Genomic DNA, 19,057 nt, shown 5'->3' on the forward strand with positions numbered 1-19,057 from the left:
TATTTATAAAATGAAGTTGAAGAGAGAAATTTTATGGATATTCTACCATGTAGAGATAGTAGTAAATTAATTTGAAATGAAAATGCGTGGGGCTCGGAATTGAAATAGAATCCATGGAGGCTACTAAGAGGAGATTTTCTAATTCTAAGACCTAACTTGAAGAAGAAGCAATCCATGATTCCTGTAGGAGTGGGAGAAAGAAAAGCTTATGTGTGCGGTGGACACCATATGGTTTCGTTTTTGCGAGGAGCAGTAAAATAAGAAAGAAAAAGGTAACATTATAATGGTAATGATAAAATAGAATCCAAGGATTTGTAAAATATTAGTAAAGAATGTCGGTGAACATAAACGTAGTCTGAGCCCACCACTTTGACTGAAAAAAGGAACTACGTGGAGCTGCCTCTCATTTTTCTCCTACCCCTACTTTCCGACACGTCGAATTCCACACCCAAAAACTTTCTTTAGTTAATTAGTGAAGAATGAAGAATACAACCACCTAAACCCCTGTTAACTCGAATTACCCTCTGTCCATGGGGATGGGTTGGATTGCTTTTAGAAAAATATTTTGGACTGGGTTGAGTTATACAATTTAGTAACTCAGTTTAACCACCTAAACCCAACAATCTTACTCTTATTATTATTATATATCAAATGAATTCGAAACATACTATCTAAATTTTGCTATTTTGAATGTAAATTTGGATTTTAGGTTCATATATTTCAGCGTAAATACTTGTTAGTTTGTTTGATTATAATTTTTTAAAAGCTTGATCCTAATGTATTTAGGTCATTTACGATCTTTTTTTTTTGTTTACTGCAAAATTTAAATTTTAGTGATAAAGAAAATAATGAAAAAAAGTATCTAAATTATGAAAGAAAAATAAAAAACTAACCTGAGGACCCAACTTGATGTCACCCACCAATCTCCGACCACCAACTTCGGTGAGTCTCCAACAAACTTCAAATAACCGTCACCAATTAATCTTGAAAAAGCTTAATAAAAATATTTTTTGAGTTTAGGCTAATATTTGTAGATTGTCGACCACTACCACCTCCCTCTATTGAGGAACTTTCGAAAACAACTCTAGAGATCGTTGCCAACCAACTTCTTGTCTCAACCGATCAACATTGAAAATTTTCAATAAAAATATTTTTAGGGTTTAGGCATATCTAACCATCACTCCGTTGATTCTATCGACGAACTTCCGACAACCAACTCCAGTGACTGTCGCCACTAATAAATCTTGAAATTTTTTGATAAAAACGTCTTTGGTATATATAAGAAATGAAAGAAACTTGTATATACAAATACTTTTAAAAAAGTTCTAAAACCGTGTTTGTTTTTATTTTAGGAAATTTTTAACAAGTGTGATTAAATAAAAATGAAAATTTTGAAAAAGTATTTCTAAGTGATTCCAAATACACCTTTAGTTTAGTTAAATTTATTAAATGAACAACCTAACTAACAAAATTTAATTAAATCACATATCAATTTCTATAAAATATATTACAATATAAAATTGTAGAAGACATGCATCCCAACTAGTAATAAACTTGTTTATATAAATTAGTGGAAGATACCATCCAAATTATGTTTTCAAAAGATAGTATTTCATGTACCTAACATATATATGTCAAAAAATAATAGTTAAGGAAAAAAACATGATATAATCCAATATTATAATATTCTGCATTCCAAACACACCCAACCCGGTAAAACAAGTTATCGATAAAAGGATTAATAACTGTTTAGTCAAATTAACAATTAAAAGAATCAAAGTTCTATAATCATCTTCTTTTCCAATATTTCATTCTATTCCTTTTGTATAATTATTTCAAGCCTTCCTCAATATCAACAATTTTCTCCCTTTAAGGCAACTATTTTGCCTTTTGAGGACACGAAAATTCCTCTTTTATTAAAGTAGCTGAGTGAAGAGGGCATCGCTTGCCTTAAGCAGCCACAGCCAGAAGTAGAGTAGCTCCACCAGACCACTAAAGCATTCAATTCCAAGTTTTTTTTTTTTATTCTTCTTTTTAAATCAATTGATAAATCTTAAAGTTCAAAGTATTATGATCAACTTTAACTATATGATTACATCACATTTCCAAGTCCCTGTTTGTCTATTATTTTCGTTGATGCCAAGAAATGGATCAACTGAAAAATGGTAAAATAGCTCCAGTAGAGCACTAGAGAATGGGGTTTGGAAAATAGTTTGATAGATTTGTAAGTACTAAGTAGATTTCAGCATACCTGGTTTAACAAGTTATGGCCTCTTGTATAGATAAAATTTTTATTTTCTAACTGAAATAGGAAATGCTTATCCAACTCTGAAGCAACCATTAAATTCCTTAATCAATCTTAGCATTGATTAAAACGTAATCAACCTCACTGATGGGTGGCGGATCTAGAAATTTTGTCAACAAAGAAGGGAGCTTGATATCTTGGTAACCAACCTCTCCAGTAACCTTCCACTAACCTTGAAGGCTCAAGGTCTCTCCTAAGGTCTCTCCTAAGGTCAAAGCCCCACAACGAGCCAAATGGGCCGCCACCATTCTCGACTTAACCCTTACCCCATTAGCTAATTATTTGCCTATCTTTAGTTTTTCTTTTGCTTGTATAAGGGTTTATATTTAAAAATTCATGTCATCCTACGAAATCAAATTCCAAATTATTAAAAAAAAAACGGTTAAATTCCTGCTGAACTAAACTTGCAAACTTGAATTATCACTCTATAATATATCCAATCATATTTTATATTTCAAATATCTCTTATCCAAGGTCAGATAAATGAAATGGGTGTTAACTACTTTTCTGGTCCAATTTGAGCTTGAATTCCCTTTCAATCCAAGCTGTGACAAAAAACAGGAACCAACGCCAATGAAGAGTATTTAATACATCACTGCCTTCTGGTATTATTGAAAGAATGAATGTCTATGATTGAAATTCTGGGTTGAGTTGGGTTTGATATTTAAAGAGCAATAAATGGATGTAATAAATGAGAAGGTTTAAACATGGAGGTAGATGAATCAGGTCAGAGTTACAATTACCAAACTGCTGCCACTTTTGCAAAGTATTTCCAGCATCTGAAGAAGACAGTTTTTCACAAAAGTTCCTTACCAAATAAATAAAATTGTTAAAAGAGTTCATCTTCCACTTTTTCTGACTATTTGTCTTCTAATCCAGACAATTGTGCAAAGGCCAAGAAATGGCACCCAATACCAAGATGGACATCAAATGGAGGTCTCTCTCTCTCTTTCACTCTTGGATATGAAATGGGTTTGTTCTATCTATCTCTCTTTCTAAATTTTGATGCGGGTTTTGTGTGGCAGTGGCAACAAAATGGTGGAAGGTGGTGAAGTTTCTAAAACAATGGAGTGCCTAAGAAGGAGATTACTAGCAGAGAGGCACGCATCATTACTTGCTAAAGATGAGGCAGAGCTCATGGACAAAAGGGTACATCACCAATGCTAAAACTCTCCTCATTCTTACCTAATTGGCTTTAGGTTTTAATTTGGACTTCGTCCATTTTCCCTGTTGTGTTTCTTTCAAGCATTTTATCGAACATGTTGCAGTCATCAGAATTAGAGAAGCAGATCACAAAACAGATTCAAATGAAAGCAAGAGCAGAAAAGAAGCTTCAATTACTCAAGAAAAAGCTCGAATCACTTAACCTTTCTTCCACGATGGTGAACTCAGAGGCTTCAGTTTCGTCGGAAATTTGCAACGAAAATGAACCGAAAACCCCAATCGAAGTTCAGCCTCTCCCAAGCCACTCCAAGGGCATTAGTGAAATCTTTCATTCGGAAGAAGAGAATCGAAATGCTCGTGGTTCTACAAGCTCGAACATCTCTGCTTCTAAAATTCACTCCGACAAACCTTCAAAAACGAAGATCGGAAATTGTGGAAAGGAAATTGATTCCGTCGACGATTCACTTGCAATCGTTGCCGTGGACTCGCCAGCAAAATCAGAAACCTTCGAGCAGTTGAAGCCGGTGATCAGTGAAAGGATCATTGAAGTTCTCAATGATCTGAAGCGCGCCCGAGAGAGAATTCAAAGCTCAATGAAACTTTGTGATCACATGATTGAAGTCAGCCCAATTTGAACTCAAATGTGTGTTAAAGAAAGGAATTAGACTTGGAAATGGGCCGATAGAAACACCCATCAGACTCAGCCCACATAAGACAAAGCCCATCAGATCTTCGTTCAAGTCCCTATAATACTTTTTTTAATATTTGCATTTTTCATAAGTCTCGTTCTCTACTATTAGTTTATTGTTTTTAAAAAAATATCTATTAGTCATTCCTCTACACCTATAAACTTTAAAAATATATTCACATTTTCCTCCTTATTTTTTTTTTCATGTGAAAAACATTTTTATTAAATAAAATTGGACAAAAAATAACGGCTCACAATAAGAAATTATTTAAGATTTATAAAATGATTAGAAAAAGTTCGAATATTTTAAAGTATAGAGATAAATGAAATAGATATTTTAACGTACGGTAGGAATTAAAATGATATTTTTAATATACATGTTTCTTTGCCTTTGAGAAAGAATAAATAATTAAATCGTAATTTCTCAACCTTTGTTTTATATTTTTATATATGATTTTTATGGATAAATGTACTCTAAAATTTCAAGATTGTATCGTATCTAAGACATCTTTTAAGTCAAAATGTATCATTTTAAAATTTAAATTTATTTTAATAAACGATATACCTACTTTTATAGATTTTAATACTTTTAATTTTATGTTAAATAAGGCTCATTAGACACAAAATTGTACAATGACTTGAAGAGTTAGCAAGTAACCTTGGCTTGGCAAAGTTTCACAACCTTCTCTCTTCCCAAAATGGTCGCATTACAACTTCTGAACTTGAAACTATGATCATATCTGATTGAAATCAACAAAACCAGTTAATTAGATTTGGTCCTATCATCAACATAAAGAAAATGTTGACTCACAAGAATATGTTTCCATTAGGTCTCAATCGCAACCAAGAACATGCATGAAGCGATCAATTTTTCACATAAGCATTCAGTAGAACTACTCCATAAAGAGACAAAGTTGGAGGAAAGCTAAAAGCAATAAAAGAATTGAGGGACTAAAGTTTAAATTTAATTAATTAATTTGACAAAACCAAATCTTGTGGCATGTCTAGTGGTATTAAATCAAGTTGAATTAGAATCCCTAATACATTTATATTTCCTTTTTGGACTAATGGTTTTATAAGTATAGAAGGTTCAAAGTGGGATGTGAAAGGCAATGCAAAGAGGAGAGGGCACCAACATGACTACTTGTGAGCTCAAAGCAAAACATCCACCAAACAACTATGGAAGAAGAGAGAGCTTTGGGGTCATTTCAAACTCATAATTGTTTTTAATTATTTAATATTATTATTTTAAGAGAAACTTCTTTATGCCTTTGAGGCTTTTAAAAAAGAGGGTGAAACATCCCATATTGCCTTAAGAAACCAAGCTTCCTTTCAGACATGGAAACCAAAATCATCATGCTTCAGTCTCACACCATCTTATTTGTAACACATTTATATTAATTTAAATCAAGATTGCTATCATCAAAGTTAAAATGATTAATTATAATTCTTTTAACATCCCACTTTCTCTATTGATTTTTATAACTAAATTCATCTAAAAATTTTACAAAATGAAGGTGCCTTTAAACTAGGGATCAAGGACTTAACTTTTTTTATGGATATATCAACGAAATAAACAAACAATACGCAATACTTCAAAGACAAATTTATTATAATTGATTTTTCTAGTAAATATTTCGATAGTTGTGTTATTTTTGACAGATTTTCATATGTAAACAAAAATATAGTTATTACTGTTAATATTCATATTTATTTGAGGTTAATAGATGATGCTTTGTTATGTTTTATGTGTATTAGATCACCATTCAATAACAATAAATTTGCAATAATCGTTAAAGAACGCAATTAACTACCGTAACCTATCATAATTGAGCCAAGTTCAATCTCTGAATGCCTTTAACTTCAATGAAATCTTCATGTTATAGCTAATGAATGCACTTCTCTTCTAGACCAAATCAAGATTACTAGTAAAGTAAAACCTTTAGATCACCTCAACATATTTCATCCAAATTCGGACCAGATAACATGTATAAAAGACGACTCTTTCCAATACCAAAAGATGACTCTGCTACTCTATCAAAAGCGAACACGTGTACGAAAAAAGCTATGTATTTTACATATATAGAAAAAATGGAGGAGGAGGGGGGTCTAACAGGACAATATGATCAATCAGATCCAGACATTATGCTAGGGAACATCTATCAGTTGATCTCAGAAACAGGGTCTTGTGCATGTACCACTCATTTTGGTTGGTGTAGTGTTCACATCACTTCAAAAGATATATATATATATATATATATATATATATATTTGAAACTTTTTCTATAAAATATTCAATTTAAAAAAAAAAGAATTCAGGAACTTTCCAAATAAATGCAAAGGCATTTGAATGTGTTCTCTTTTATCCTCTATAAGAGAAGATTAGGAAGAAAAAAGAGGATTTTCCTTAGGCCAATAATTTCCAATCCTTTTTGTTGAAGCTGCTATGGCTTTACTTTTCCAAATTCCGATGGTAAAATTTTCAATTTCATAATATGTTAAGACAAACTTTTCATCTTCGTGGGTTTGATGAGAATTTTTTAGTTGATTGTATTTTAAAATTTCATAATATTCGTTTGGCATTATATTTAGGAAGGCTAGACATATGCTGTAGTCTCTAATGTTTGATTTCTTTTTTCAATTTAGTTTAGATCAGTGTTATAGGTGACTAATAATTAACTTATAAGGCATATACTTAGCTAGATAGCATAAAAGTTATGGAAGAATTAGGCCACTGAAAAAGGTAACATCAAATTTATGTCAAATTCTTAGAATTTGGGAGATGAAAGAACTATTTTTTTAATCTCTAATAATAAGAAAAATAAAGAACAGAGGAGAGGAAAAAAAATACTATGAATAAAGAGGAAATCCACAGTGACTAATATTGAAAAATTAGTGTGAAAGGACTACTTTATGTCGGTTAACAACTTACAAGTACGATTGAAAGAAATCCTAAAATAAATAACAGTGAACTCAAACTATACCAAAAGTTCTTATTGGCTGCACTGAAGACTTTTTGATTGAACTAAAATCAAGATTTTTTTTTTCTTCCCAAAAGTGGCAACTGTGTTGTTCTATTTTTGTTTTTGGACAATTTGCAAAAATCAACTAATAGCTCATTAAATAGTGGTAAAAATTAAACTTCCTAATAATAAAAATTGAGCCCTAATAGATACAATTTCTACAAAATTATAAAACTTTTGAAAGTCTAACTTTAACACTTACAATATAAGTTTTGAAGGCTTAATTTTTACAATGGAAAGCTTAAGAGCATAATCACCAAAATACCACCATACTAAAGGTTTTTTGTTCCTTTTTAATTGCAAGCTGCCGTTATTTTTTTAGAAAAATAGTTAAGAACAATTAGTCTCAAAATGTCAGGAATACCGTTTAATTTGAACTCTAATCTAATAAAATTTCTACTTCAACCTTAATTTATTCGACAATTCACCACTTGGAATAAAAAACAAAGGCTACATGAAACATGAAAGAGAGAATATATCGACGTGTGTTAGATTTTGTTAATTGGACATTAGAACTTTATCTTTTAAAAAAAATGTACAAATGAGAATGAAGGATTATTTTGAAAGATTTTTTTGGATAACTAATTACTATAAAAAATTGTAATTAATAGAAGTTTATAAATTTATAAGATCTAAAATTTATAAGTAGTATGATAACGACACTGGAATCTGGAGTATGACTTTTGATTGACAAATTATGAGCTTTGTATTTGACAGAATATAATTCCCCACTCTTATCCTTTTCCCTTTTAACTTATTTTCTCTTTCTCTCTCTCTTTCATAATTGCTTGGCCATGCTGACAGCTATGCAATTCCATTTCAGATTTAATTTCACAACCACTTTATTGTTGCTTTGTAATGGAGATACAGTTTTTAGAAATTTTTTTTTTTTGTAGTTTTATTCGATCTTTTTTATTTATTGAACCAAAAAGTTCACTTAATCAATTCCTTTTATTTTGCTAATTAAGAAGGCTTAGTTTAGCTCATTAATCATGTCTTATCTCTCTCTACCATGCTAAAGGAGAAGAGGTGGAAGGATTAAGGAAGAAACCAATGCTGAATCTCACTTCAAAACTCTACCTAGAAAAAATAGATTGCTGAATTTACAAGGAATGAAATCCCAATTGAAGATCGGAAATGTAATAGTGTAGAAAAGAAAAGAAAAAAAAAGAGGGCCTTTTTTCTTTTCCTGATTTAAGATTAGGAAAATTTGCCTGAAATGGTGGGTTATGGTTGATGATGATAAGGTGATTAGAAATGGTGGGTTTTGCTCATAAATTTCAGTTGGAGCTTTTTATAATTGGAGTGCAGACATGAAGTGGCCAAAGGCCCCAAACCCATAAAAAAGCCCACCACTTGTCTATAAAAATAAAGAAAAAAGAAAAGGGGAAAAAAAGAAAGAAAGAAAAAGGGCAGAGGAAGAGAACAAGTAAAAAGGAGGGAGATTGAGGATTGGGGATTGGGGAGGGACAGCAATGTCAGATTTGTAGTTTGTTTAGTGTGTTTTTATTATCCCCATGCTAGATCGCATAAGAAAAAAAAAGAAAAGAAAAGAAAAACAGAGAAAGAAAGAAAGGGAGAAAGAGAAACTAACCTGGTGGATCCTCTGTGGAAAAGCTTCCAAAAACCCTGAGTGAGTGATTCAATCGGCTGGCTCTCCTATTTTGATCTGAGACCAAACGCTGCCACTTTCTTAACCGTTATGTGCTTTTACAGCTCAGTCTGTTCCTGGAAGATGGCACAGAAGCAAAGGCCAAACCCATAAATCCCAGATTCAAGGTACACAGGACCAGCATCACCTCCATATTCTCTGAACTTGTATTAAGACTGTTGCTTTCTTGTCTCAAAGGGACATTTTGCAGTTATTTTAGCCCATACCTGTCTGGTCTTTATCTGAATTTTCTTCTTTTGTTCATATTAATGGTGTCTGGATATATTGGGGGGGATGTCGATGTAGTTTCAGGAATAGAGATTGTAAGTGTTGAGTATAAACAAAACCTGGAGCTGAGAGTGGGTCTAGGTCGTGTTCTTGATCTGGGATGATGAATTTTTTGATTGCCGGCTCATTTGGATGATACATATGAATCAGAAACTCCTGTAATTTTGTGTCCAGTGATTGGCCTTATAGAAAAAAAATGGTTAAACCCTGCTGGAAGCCTCATGATGATGGCGATTCAAACGGACGAGTTGATGGATTGTTGTGGTCTAAGGATCTGGGGCACCATGTTTATGGACAATTCTCCATGGCAGTAATCCAAGCTAATAATGTGGTGGAAGATCAAAGCCAGCTTGAATCTGGGGCATTGAGTATGACCAATCCAGGTCCGCTGGGAACCTTTGTCGGAGTCTATGACGGCCATGGCGGAACTGAAGCTTCACGGTTTGTCAACGACAATCTCTTCAGCAATCTCAAAAGTTGGTTTTCATCTTCATTGTAAACATTGTACAATCTGATTTTTGTTTATTGGTTTTTCTGGGTCTTAAAATTTGCAGGAAGTTTAAGTCCTTACGAGCTGCTTTTGATGTTTCTTTTGTGGTGTTTCCAACTGCAGGATATGCATCTTTACACCAAGACATATCAGAAAATGTTATCAGGAAGGCTTTTGCAGCAACAGAAGAAGGGTTTCTCTCTCTTGTCCAGAAACAGTGGCTTAATGAACCAAAGATTGCATCTGCTGGATCATGTTGTCTGGTAGGGATCATCTGCAATGGACAACTATATATTGCAAATGCAGGCGATTCACGAGTAGTGCTTGGGAGAACTGAGAGAGCCACTAGAGAAGTGATTGCCATTCAATTGTCCACAGAACACAACGCAAGCATAGAGTCTGTGAGAGATGAACTTCGGATGGTTCATCCAGAAGATCCCCAGATTGTGATCCTAAAACACAATGTTTGGCGTGTTAAAGGTCTCATACAGGTAAATGCTCTGGAAACTTTTTTGAAATCTGAGGTGTAGATGTTAATTGTTAAGTGAAGCAATCTAGAAAGCCTCTAGAGTTCTGAATCTTCAATAGCTTACCTTCTGCAGGTTTCAAGATCCATTGGTGATGCATATTTGAAAAAAGCAAAGTTCAACAGACCACCTCTCCCCCCTAAATTTCAACTGCCCGAGCCATTTTACAAACCGATTCTCAGTGCAGAACCGTCAATATTAGTACACAAACTCCGCCCAGATGATCAATATCTCATATTTGCTTCTGATGGTCTGTGGGAGCACCTTAGCAACCAGAAGGCTGTTGACATCGTCAACAGCTATCCCCGAAATGTAAGAATCCATCTTGTTGATTGATGACATGACATTGAATTGACGACAACCTACTTTCATATTGGTGACTGAAATTTTCTTGAATTAATGGTTCCACTTGGTGACAACTGCAGGGAATAGCAAGGAGACTTGTCAAGGCTGCACTTCGAGAAGCAGCTAAAAAAAGAGAGATGAGATATTCAGACCTGAAAAAGATAGATAGAGGTGTGAGAAGGCATTTCCACGATGACATTTCTGTTGTAGTTGTGTTCTTAGATCCTCATTTGATCAATGGTAGGCCCTCCCCTTGCTCCTTGTCAATCAAAGGAGGAGAAGGTCTCCCCTCCTCAGCGAACTCCTAGCTGGTAAACTTTGTTAATGTCTTTATACCCTTTTCAATTTATTCACAAACAAAACTAGAAACTTCAGGCTTCTTAGAAAGATCTATCAATTTGTAAGATCTTCTAGTAGCAAGTAAAATAGAAGATGACAGGATGTAAATGTACAAAGTTCGTAAATTGTTTCTTAATGTAACAAAATGAAACAACGTCCTTCATCTTTGTAAATCTTGTTATTCTATCAGAAATTTCAACATTGTCCAGTTCTTTACCATCATCATCAGCGTAAAATAGTTTCCCGTTTTATGCGTTGTTGTATGTAGATTAGCAGGCATAAAAAATGGCTGATGCCACTGTAGGATGGTCAAATGGAGTTTCTTCTTCTTCTTCTTCTTCTTCTTCTTCTTCTTCTTCTTCTTTTTTGTGTGTGAGTGTGTGTGGGGTAAGTGGGGGGGTTTGTATGATATCATACCCTTCACCAAGATGTACAACAATTGCATTTCTGTTCCCCAAGAAAAGCAAGCCTGAAACACAGAGCAAGCCATACGTTACCTCATCTGACAGGCTACTGAAGATTTTCCAAGACCCTTTATTAGTGATTACTGAAAAAGATATGGGCAAGTCAAACAGAGTGAAGAGCAGTCTCGACACTTTTGAAGCAAATCCTAAATGCTTCTGAGCTCCATCTGCCATTCTCAATAATGATTAAGACCAAAGACCCATGCCATTTGCTACCTTTAGAACTACAACTATCAGAGCAGAAAAATGATGCAGGCAGTTGCTAAGGAGATAAGGAAAAAAAACTAAAGGTGATTTAAATGTGGTATGAAACTGAAGGAAGATTCTGAATTCAATCCATCGCCTGTGTCAATCAACATTTTTTTTTTGTTTTCTCCTCTTACAGATCCTCAAAAGTAATAGAAACAAAAAAGAAAACACTTGGGCTATAGAAAAGAATGGCTAAGAGCCTCATGCCATCACATCTTATCCACAACGACTCAACAAAAGGCACCTGGGTGACAGCAATAACGCTATGCATCAGGATTTCAGTGTGCAAAATGTGGAGAAAAAACTAAATCATGAAGACCCATGAAGATTAAGTGAGACCTGCGAAGGATAAAAGAAGCAATTAGATAACCTCTCCCGTGTTAATAAAGTTGAATAAGATCTGTAAGATAAGGTGCAAATCAGAAGTATGTTGATCATAAATGGATGAAACAGATGGAAAAACTTCTTTTAGGCCATTGTTCTGCCTTCCATAAAACCGTGGTCAGAAAACAGAATGTGAAACTGTAAGCTATAGACTGTATAACAATTGAGCATTGAAAGCCTTCATCAAACAATTCGCTAAACCTACTAAAAAGAACCAACAAGAATATCGCCCTTGCCATTTACTTAGATCAAACTCGAAGGACTTTCTTGAACATTAAAAGAACGATGATTATAGTAGTATTAGATAATTTAATTTTGAAAACAAAAATGGGCATGTAGAAAATTGAATGAAAGTACCCATCAAGAGGGTGCAGTTCTAGAAATTAATACTTCACCTCCGTCTAATGGAGTTCAATTCGATAGGGTTCATACAAATAATTTCCGCATCCTTAAACTGTTCAGGATACGAATAACTAAGGGGTATCAGAGACAAGGAGTTGTTATTATAGGTAAGCTCGGCTTGTTCAATTGGCCAATCAAATGAATAATAGTTTGGCTGTGCATAAGAATTGTTGATGTTGCTTTGTTGTTTAACCAAAAGGGAATTCTATAAACACGGGGCAAATCTGGCAAGCCGAGCTTTCTTCTTTGCCTCTTCGTCGGTAGCCACAGACAGAGTTAAGAGCTCAAATCTGAAAAACAGAAAAGATAATCGAACTGAGGAAAAAATAATTATACAATTTTCTCTAACGCGATACCATAAAGCAGATAGAAAAACCTCTCTGCTCTTGCCTTTCTCTTCAGCTCCTCTGCTTTGGCCATTTCATCCGGTCCACACACTGAATCAATGCCGAACCTGCAAAGTTTCCGGTTCATAACCGAAATGCCACTATAAAATTTCCGGCACAACAAAGAAGAACAAAGAAAAGAGGATGAAACAAGAAGAAGTTCAAAACTATCGTCTGCATTCACATCGAAAAACGAGAATACAGAATATCTTGTTCTTGAATAAATGCAGTAATCAGTTGGAAAAATTCATTAAATATCCATGAAACGACATCAAATTCAATACAAACTCTACGCATCTCCCATTCCTGGAATCCTAGACATACGAACACACAACAAATTCATACGAAAAAGGAAACAATGCCATCAAACCGCAAAATCACCTCTCAGCTCGAGAGAATCGCTTTTCTGCCTCCGATAAACGTACGGGGATCCCAAATCGCTCCGCCCGACGGATCTTCTTAAAGATATCAAAAACAGAAGCATGAGACTCGGGTATTCTCCCCACGGCGGAACTCTGAGATTCAATACCTTCCTTTGTACCGCAAGAACGACGATTTTGGTGTTGATCTACGTGGCCATTACCAGCGGCTGCGATTCCAAAAGCTAGGGGTAGAGTTTGCTTCGGTCCTGGAAGAGTGTTTTTGCTCAGTTCTTTTGTGAAATCGGTCGCCATTGGAGAAGGAAGATCGAGACCTGCGCGAAATTTAGAATCGATAATATAAAGAGGGTGAGCTTTTCGATGCAGTAGCGGTTTTTTTCGTTTGGGTCATCTTTATATTTCTCAACGCTGACCGGTTTAGCGGTTCGTTACTTTTCCTTTTCGCGGGTTGTATTGCGCGGCAGAGAAATAACGACGTTTTTCATTTTCAGATACGATAACGGCGTTAACCCAGCTTTGGATTTCAGTTTAGAAAATTCAATTTTACTACTATAAAAATGAACTAAATTATGATCTTTATTCAAATATAATAAAATAAATTAAAATATTTACGAACTAAAACCAAATTTTAAAATTTATATTCGATACAAATTGATAAAATTATTTCATTGTTACTTATACAAATCACTACGTGTTTATCGTCGTATATTATATTTGAAATTTTACTATATTTCGTAAATTTTTAACGAATTTTTTTTAGAGAGTGATGAAATGTTTATTTTATAGTGGTTTTAAATCAAAATATATTATTTTCAGATAATTATCATTTTTAATTTATCTTATCTTTTGCAATCTATTCATGATGTTTTGGTTCGTTAATTTGTTTTACATATTCTATAGGGACTCTTGCAAAAACAGCAAAAGAAATTTACAATAAAAGGTTTCATGTCTGACATTTTCTAAATTATAAAATGAGAAAATTTAAAAGTTGATAATCATATAATTATTGTATACTTGTATGATAGTTATATGATTACCATCTCATAGTCACTTATAAGCTATTTTTAAAAAATATTTTTGTCATGAGATTTTTCTATTTTATATATTTAATTCAAAAGAAATTATGTCACGGAGGACGTAAACAGAATCAAACAAAGATTCTGAAATCAAATATTTATGATAAAATAAAAAATAAACTTCTACACTTTTGCTGGAAGTTGGTCTCTTGAAATTATAATTATCCAACTCAGCCGCCACCTGACAGCCACGTCACTGCTTGCGAAGTCCACATTTTGGACTTTTCTCCGACGATGGTCTATATATAAACGCGGCTCTCGCCGGCCATTTCATCGTCACCAGTCCCCAAAAACCGCCGTAGAGTTCCGGCCTGAAGAAAATAAATGGCTACTGCGTGAGTATTTCGCTATTGAAGCAAAAACAAGTTTAATTATCGTTTATGTTCATCACTAAAATTTAAGTGTGTTGTTCTTTTAATATTTGGACGATTCGTTTTTTATTTAGTTTTTGTTTCTGTTTGATTTTCATACTGTCGTACAGAACTGTCGTATTGGAAGTTCGTCCCCCATCATTGGAAGCCGACGCCGAACAACCTCCGCTCTTCGACGGAACCACCAGGTATATATGTTCATTTACAACTTTACTTAACTTTTTTCTTCTTCCTTGGCTTCTTTTCAAGTACAAGAGACGAGTGATCATACTTTGTATTGTTCGGATTAGCACGTAACTTGTAGAGATCTTTGGAGGGTTGGCTATCATAATAAATTAATAATACCTTTCCAAAGTCAAAATATAGTATTTTAATTAGACACTACAACAAAAAGTTTAGAATGAGAGAAAAGGTTGGTTGGGAACCAATAGTGGGTTTCTATGCAAATTAGCTAATTCGTATGTGCGTTGATTTAAATTGTGTAAGCCTAAAATTTTCCATTCGGGGTTTTTGTTTATGAAGGTTATATATGGCTTACTATTGCCCATTTGCACAGCGTGCTTGGATCACAAGAAATTATAAGGTCCTTCTTAATCCATCTCTTCACTTCTTCCTAAATATCTCTAACAATTTTTGCTTGCAAAACTTCTGAATTGTTTCTGTGTGTGTGTGTGTGTGTGTGTTTCAGGGATTACAAGATAAAATAAAATTAGTGCCTCTGAACCTTCAAAACAGGCCTGCTTGGTATAAGGAAAAAGTGAACCCTACAAACAAGGTAGGGTTGTATTTTACATATTTTTGTTTTTATTACTGTTAGTGTTTACTTCAACACGTGTTGATACTCAATGGAGTGTGAACGTAATATTGTAGAACGTGTTTTAAATTGTCCTGCATTTTTATAATTTTGTACTCCAACCTTCTTAATCTTCACCCTTTGGAAGAGTCAATCCTAAACGTCATTTTTATCCAAAAACAATTGACAAAGAACTTGGAGACCCAAATAGAGCGACTTTAATGTGCTAAATATATGTAGTTTAATTTACTGGTGCATGGGAAACAATGCTGATCTGGGTTACATGTTAATTTGAGAACCAAAAATGAGAATTCCTCCTTGATTTCAGGTGCCAGCGTTGGAACACAATGGGAAAGTTATTGGTGAAAGCCTTGATTTGATCAAATACATAGATAGCAACTTTGAAGGCCCTTCTCTTTTCCCAGACGTGAGTTTACATACCAAAAATTTATCTGTTTTTCCAAAGGAATGTATCTTTTGATACTCACTTTTTTCAAGTTAAAAAAATTAATTGTGGCACACGGTTAATAAATCCATACTCAATTTCAACGTTTTCTTTTTATTTGATGATGTTTCATTTTAGACATTTATGTTTGTTTTATCTCAAAAGTCGTTGGAAACGTTGATTATTGAAACTTGATAAACAAAAAATAGAAAAAATTAGTGTAGAAAGTAGAGTCTTTGAGCTTTACACTTTTGATATATTCGTCATACGAAGGATGGATTTTAGTTTTAGACATTTAGACGTGATTTCTATACACATCAAAATTTAAATTTGAAGTATCGAAAAGTATGTTTAAGAATGATTTTAACTAATTATATCATATTTAAATGATAGGATGCTGCTAAAAGACAATTCGGTGAAAAGTTGATAGCTTATACTGATACCTTCACTGGGGCAGTGTACCCTTCATTTAAGGGTGACCCAGCTAAGGAAGCAGGCAAACGACCTTCATTCTTCTCTCTTATTCTCAAGTTCTTTTCTTTTTGGTTAGAAACAATTGGTGATTTTAATGAGTTTTCTTTCTTTAATATTAGGTCCTCAGTTTGATTACTTGGAGAACGCTCTGCAAAAATTTGATGATGGCCCATTCCTTTTGGGTCAATTCAGTGGGGTAAGTTTACTCTTTTGTTGTTTTTATACTTAGTCGAGTTTGTTTGAAATGATTTTTTCTAAGTTAATCTTAAAACAACCTTGGAAATTAAAAGTGAGATAGTTCGAGATACACCTTTTATAAACGAGTCTCTTTTGTTTGTTTAGGTGGACATTGCATACATCACATTTATCGAAAGATTTCATGTATTTTTAAACGAGGTTTTCAAGTATGATATCACAGAAGGAAGACCTCATCTAGCTACATGGATTGAGGTAATAATCCAAACTCTAACGTATACCTTTGTTCTCGTTTTGAATGAATTTTAATTTAGTATTCTAATTTTAAACAATGCATTCAACTCTAATCGTATGACAAACTGAGATTGATAATCAAATTAAACGGCACTCAACTATCTTTCTTTAATTTTTGTATAATTCTTTCGTCTTTGTTTTATATTGAGTTCATAGTTTCATTATGGTTCTTCCAAGTTACAACAATAGCTCCACATCGTCACATCGTATCTAATAAAAGTAAACGTATACATATTTATATTCACGTGATATCAATTTTCTGTACGAGTATTTATAAACACATTTTGGGGCCAAACAAACATATTCTTAGATAAACTCTCAAATTCAAACGTGCACGATTAGAAAAAGGTTAAGATATAACATGTCATTTAACATGAAAATAATATGTAGTATGATAGCAGTATTAGCATATATCATTGCAGAAATTCGAGAAGATTGATGGTTACAAGCAAACAAAATATGACCCTACAGCGATTGTTGAACTTTACAAGAAGCGCTTTATGGTATATATACTTTATGGGAAAACACAAATTTCTTACTATCAATTATAAGTTTTTTGCTTATGAATTATTCTCACTACTTCAATCACCTTGTGATGCTCATAATTATTGTTTTTATGTCAATTCCTAGGCTTAAACTCACAACAGAAATCAGAGCTTCAACATTATCATATTGTCGATCGATAAGCATGGTAGGCTTGAGAATTTCAAAATTGCAACGTTTATTTGCATTTTTGTGTGTATTTTTAATTTAAGAGATCCAACCATCGGTGGTCGATGACAATCAACAATGTTGTAGAGTATTACTCCAAAATATTTGCATTTGATTTTTATGTAATTTTTCATTTGAATGTGGCTTAATAGATAAAATGGCTGATATCATTTTATGTGGGTATATTTGGTTATTGTTTTTGCAAAGGGTATTGTTATTAATCAGTAGGGATGTTCAAAACATAATTGGAGTTCACCTGGTTCAGTCCAATTTTGTTTAAATTGAAACAACTTCTTATGCGGTTTGGTTTGAATTAAGACATCGAATCGATTCTAAAATCAAATCGAAAGAGGTTGAACAATCGTATATACAGTTAAAATGATCGAGTAAAAGGTTGAACAATCAAAGTTAAACAATCGTTTAGAAGGATGTAGACACAGCCGTCTATGATATGAGATGATACAAAATCGAATTGCATATACTTAAATTGATTCCTAAAAAAGAAAAGACAGTACAATTTTTTTCCCCAATATTGATGCATATTTGAAAGAAAAAGTATAATACATTTAGAGCGTGTTTAGGAGAGGGAAGGGATTACAGGGGAAAGAGTTGTATATAATTTTTTTCCATGTTAATGAGAGGATTCCTCAACCCTCGATCCTTGCACAATCATTACTTAATTCTTCCTTTATCGGTACTTAATCCTTCCTTATTTATAATTAATCAATTTAAGTTTTTATTTATAATTAATCTGTTTTTTTTCTTATTTATAACTTTTATATTTAGGAGTTTTATTAATTTTAATCTTTTTATATAAAAAAAAATATCTTAATTTTAAGCTATGAATTTACTACCATTACATGAATTTAAAATTTTAATTTATTCTTTTACTCTTAAATTAGGTAATTTATTGTGATTACATCCCTTGACCTATTATTTTTTCTCTTTCATTACGAAAACGGCAACAATTTTGTAAATTAAATATACAAAATTTGGGTATTGGATCTAAAATATGATTTTTTTAAAAAATGAATAATTTAATCGCGTATAACGATTACGTAAAAAATGTTGAAAATGAATGTCGTATTTAAATAAATTATTGTAAATTGTTTTACAAAATTATGACGATTTGGTAAACTAAATATACAAAATTTGTGTATCGTTAGAATATGATTTTTTTTAAAAAAATTAATATTTTACTTGCACGTAACGTTACGTAAAAGAGGTTGAAAATGGACGTCGTATTTAAAGAAATTATTCCAAATTTAAGCGATTGTGTTGATCATGCTAAACGATCATGTTGACAATAGCAAACAATCGTTTATATCACATCAAAATGATATTTAAACTTAATATTCTTGAATAGAAAGAATATGAAGTACCTTCAAAGAATCTTGTCGACAAATGGTAAAGATGAGATAAGAGATTTAGATCGTCTAACAACAAAAGAAATAAATTTTAGAAGATGAGCTTACAAAATTTGTAAGTAAAGATGAATAAACTGTAAAGAAAAAGAAAGAAAAATGACACGTTCACCAATCAAAGGTAAATTTGGAAACTATAAAAATATTTTATTCGCTTCCTGGGCTTTTTGTTTTTATTACTCACACCAT

At 33.0% G+C, this 19,057-nt stretch overlaps 4 protein-coding genes across 8 annotated transcripts; 3 read left to right on the forward strand and 1 right to left on the reverse strand.

The window, feature by feature from the left end:
• The first annotated feature begins 747 nt into the window (after positions 1-747).
• LOC105434957 lies at positions 748-4,336 on the forward strand. Its single transcript, XM_011653618.2, has 3 exons — positions 748-3,241; positions 3,331-3,454; positions 3,574-4,336. The coding sequence occupies exons 1-3, from the start codon at positions 3,207-3,209 to the stop codon at positions 4,102-4,104; spliced, it is 690 nt and encodes a 229-aa protein (XP_011651920.1). The 5' UTR covers positions 748-3,206; the 3' UTR covers positions 4,105-4,336.
• Positions 4,337-8,171: 3,835 nt separating this feature from the next.
• On the forward strand, positions 8,172-11,028 carry LOC101210750 (probable protein phosphatase 2C 38). Of its 3 annotated transcripts, XM_011653621.2 has the most exons (6): positions 8,172-8,813; positions 8,897-8,959; positions 9,294-9,595; positions 9,733-10,100; positions 10,212-10,448; positions 10,562-11,028. In XM_011653621.2, exons 3-6 carry the CDS (start codon positions 9,316-9,318, stop codon positions 10,787-10,789), a joined length of 1,113 nt encoding a protein of 370 aa, XP_011651923.1. In that variant the 5' UTR covers positions 8,172-8,813; positions 8,897-8,959; positions 9,294-9,315; the 3' UTR covers positions 10,790-11,028. The 3 variants fall into 3 exon arrangements, with proteins under 3 accessions (XP_011651923.1, XP_011651922.1, XP_004137794.1); XM_011653620.2 differs by having other exon boundaries at positions 8,897-9,595; XM_004137746.3 differs by having other exon boundaries at positions 8,172-9,595.
• A 550-nt stretch (positions 11,029-11,578) lies between these two features.
• Positions 11,579-13,462, reverse strand: LOC101210991 (protein MODIFIER OF SNC1 11). Of its 3 annotated transcripts, XR_969081.2 has the most exons (4): positions 13,087-13,460; positions 12,696-12,773; positions 12,313-12,609; positions 11,579-11,872 (listed from the first exon to the last, which is right to left on the reverse strand). XR_969081.2 is itself a non-coding variant. In XM_004137747.3 (3 exons), the coding sequence occupies exons 1-3, from the start codon at positions 13,377-13,379 to the stop codon at positions 12,604-12,606; spliced, it is 363 nt and encodes a 120-aa protein (XP_004137795.1). In that variant the 5' UTR covers positions 13,380-13,462; the 3' UTR covers positions 11,587-12,603. The 3 variants fall into 3 exon arrangements, 2 of the variants coding, with proteins under 2 accessions (XP_004137795.1, XP_011651924.1); XM_004137747.3 differs by having other exon boundaries at positions 11,587-12,609; positions 12,710-12,773; positions 13,087-13,462; XM_011653622.2 differs by having other exon boundaries at positions 11,587-12,609.
• A 982-nt stretch (positions 13,463-14,444) lies between these two features.
• Positions 14,445-17,686, forward strand: LOC101210004 (glutathione S-transferase L3-like). Its single transcript, XM_011654539.2, has 10 exons — positions 14,445-14,496; positions 14,643-14,720; positions 15,055-15,115; positions 15,221-15,307; positions 15,654-15,752; positions 16,164-16,266; positions 16,364-16,440; positions 16,587-16,694; positions 17,156-17,236; positions 17,364-17,686. Exons 1-10 carry the CDS (start codon positions 14,486-14,488, stop codon positions 17,367-17,369), a joined length of 711 nt encoding a protein of 236 aa, XP_011652841.1. The 5' UTR covers positions 14,445-14,485; the 3' UTR covers positions 17,370-17,686.
• Positions 17,687-19,057: the final 1,371 nt, after the last annotated feature.

Source organism: Cucumis sativus, chromosome 3 (genome assembly GCF_000004075.3).
Source record: "Cucumis sativus cultivar 9930 chromosome 3, Cucumber_9930_V3, whole genome shotgun sequence".
In the NCBI taxonomy this organism is placed as follows: Eukaryota; Viridiplantae; Streptophyta; class Magnoliopsida; order Cucurbitales; family Cucurbitaceae; genus Cucumis; species Cucumis sativus.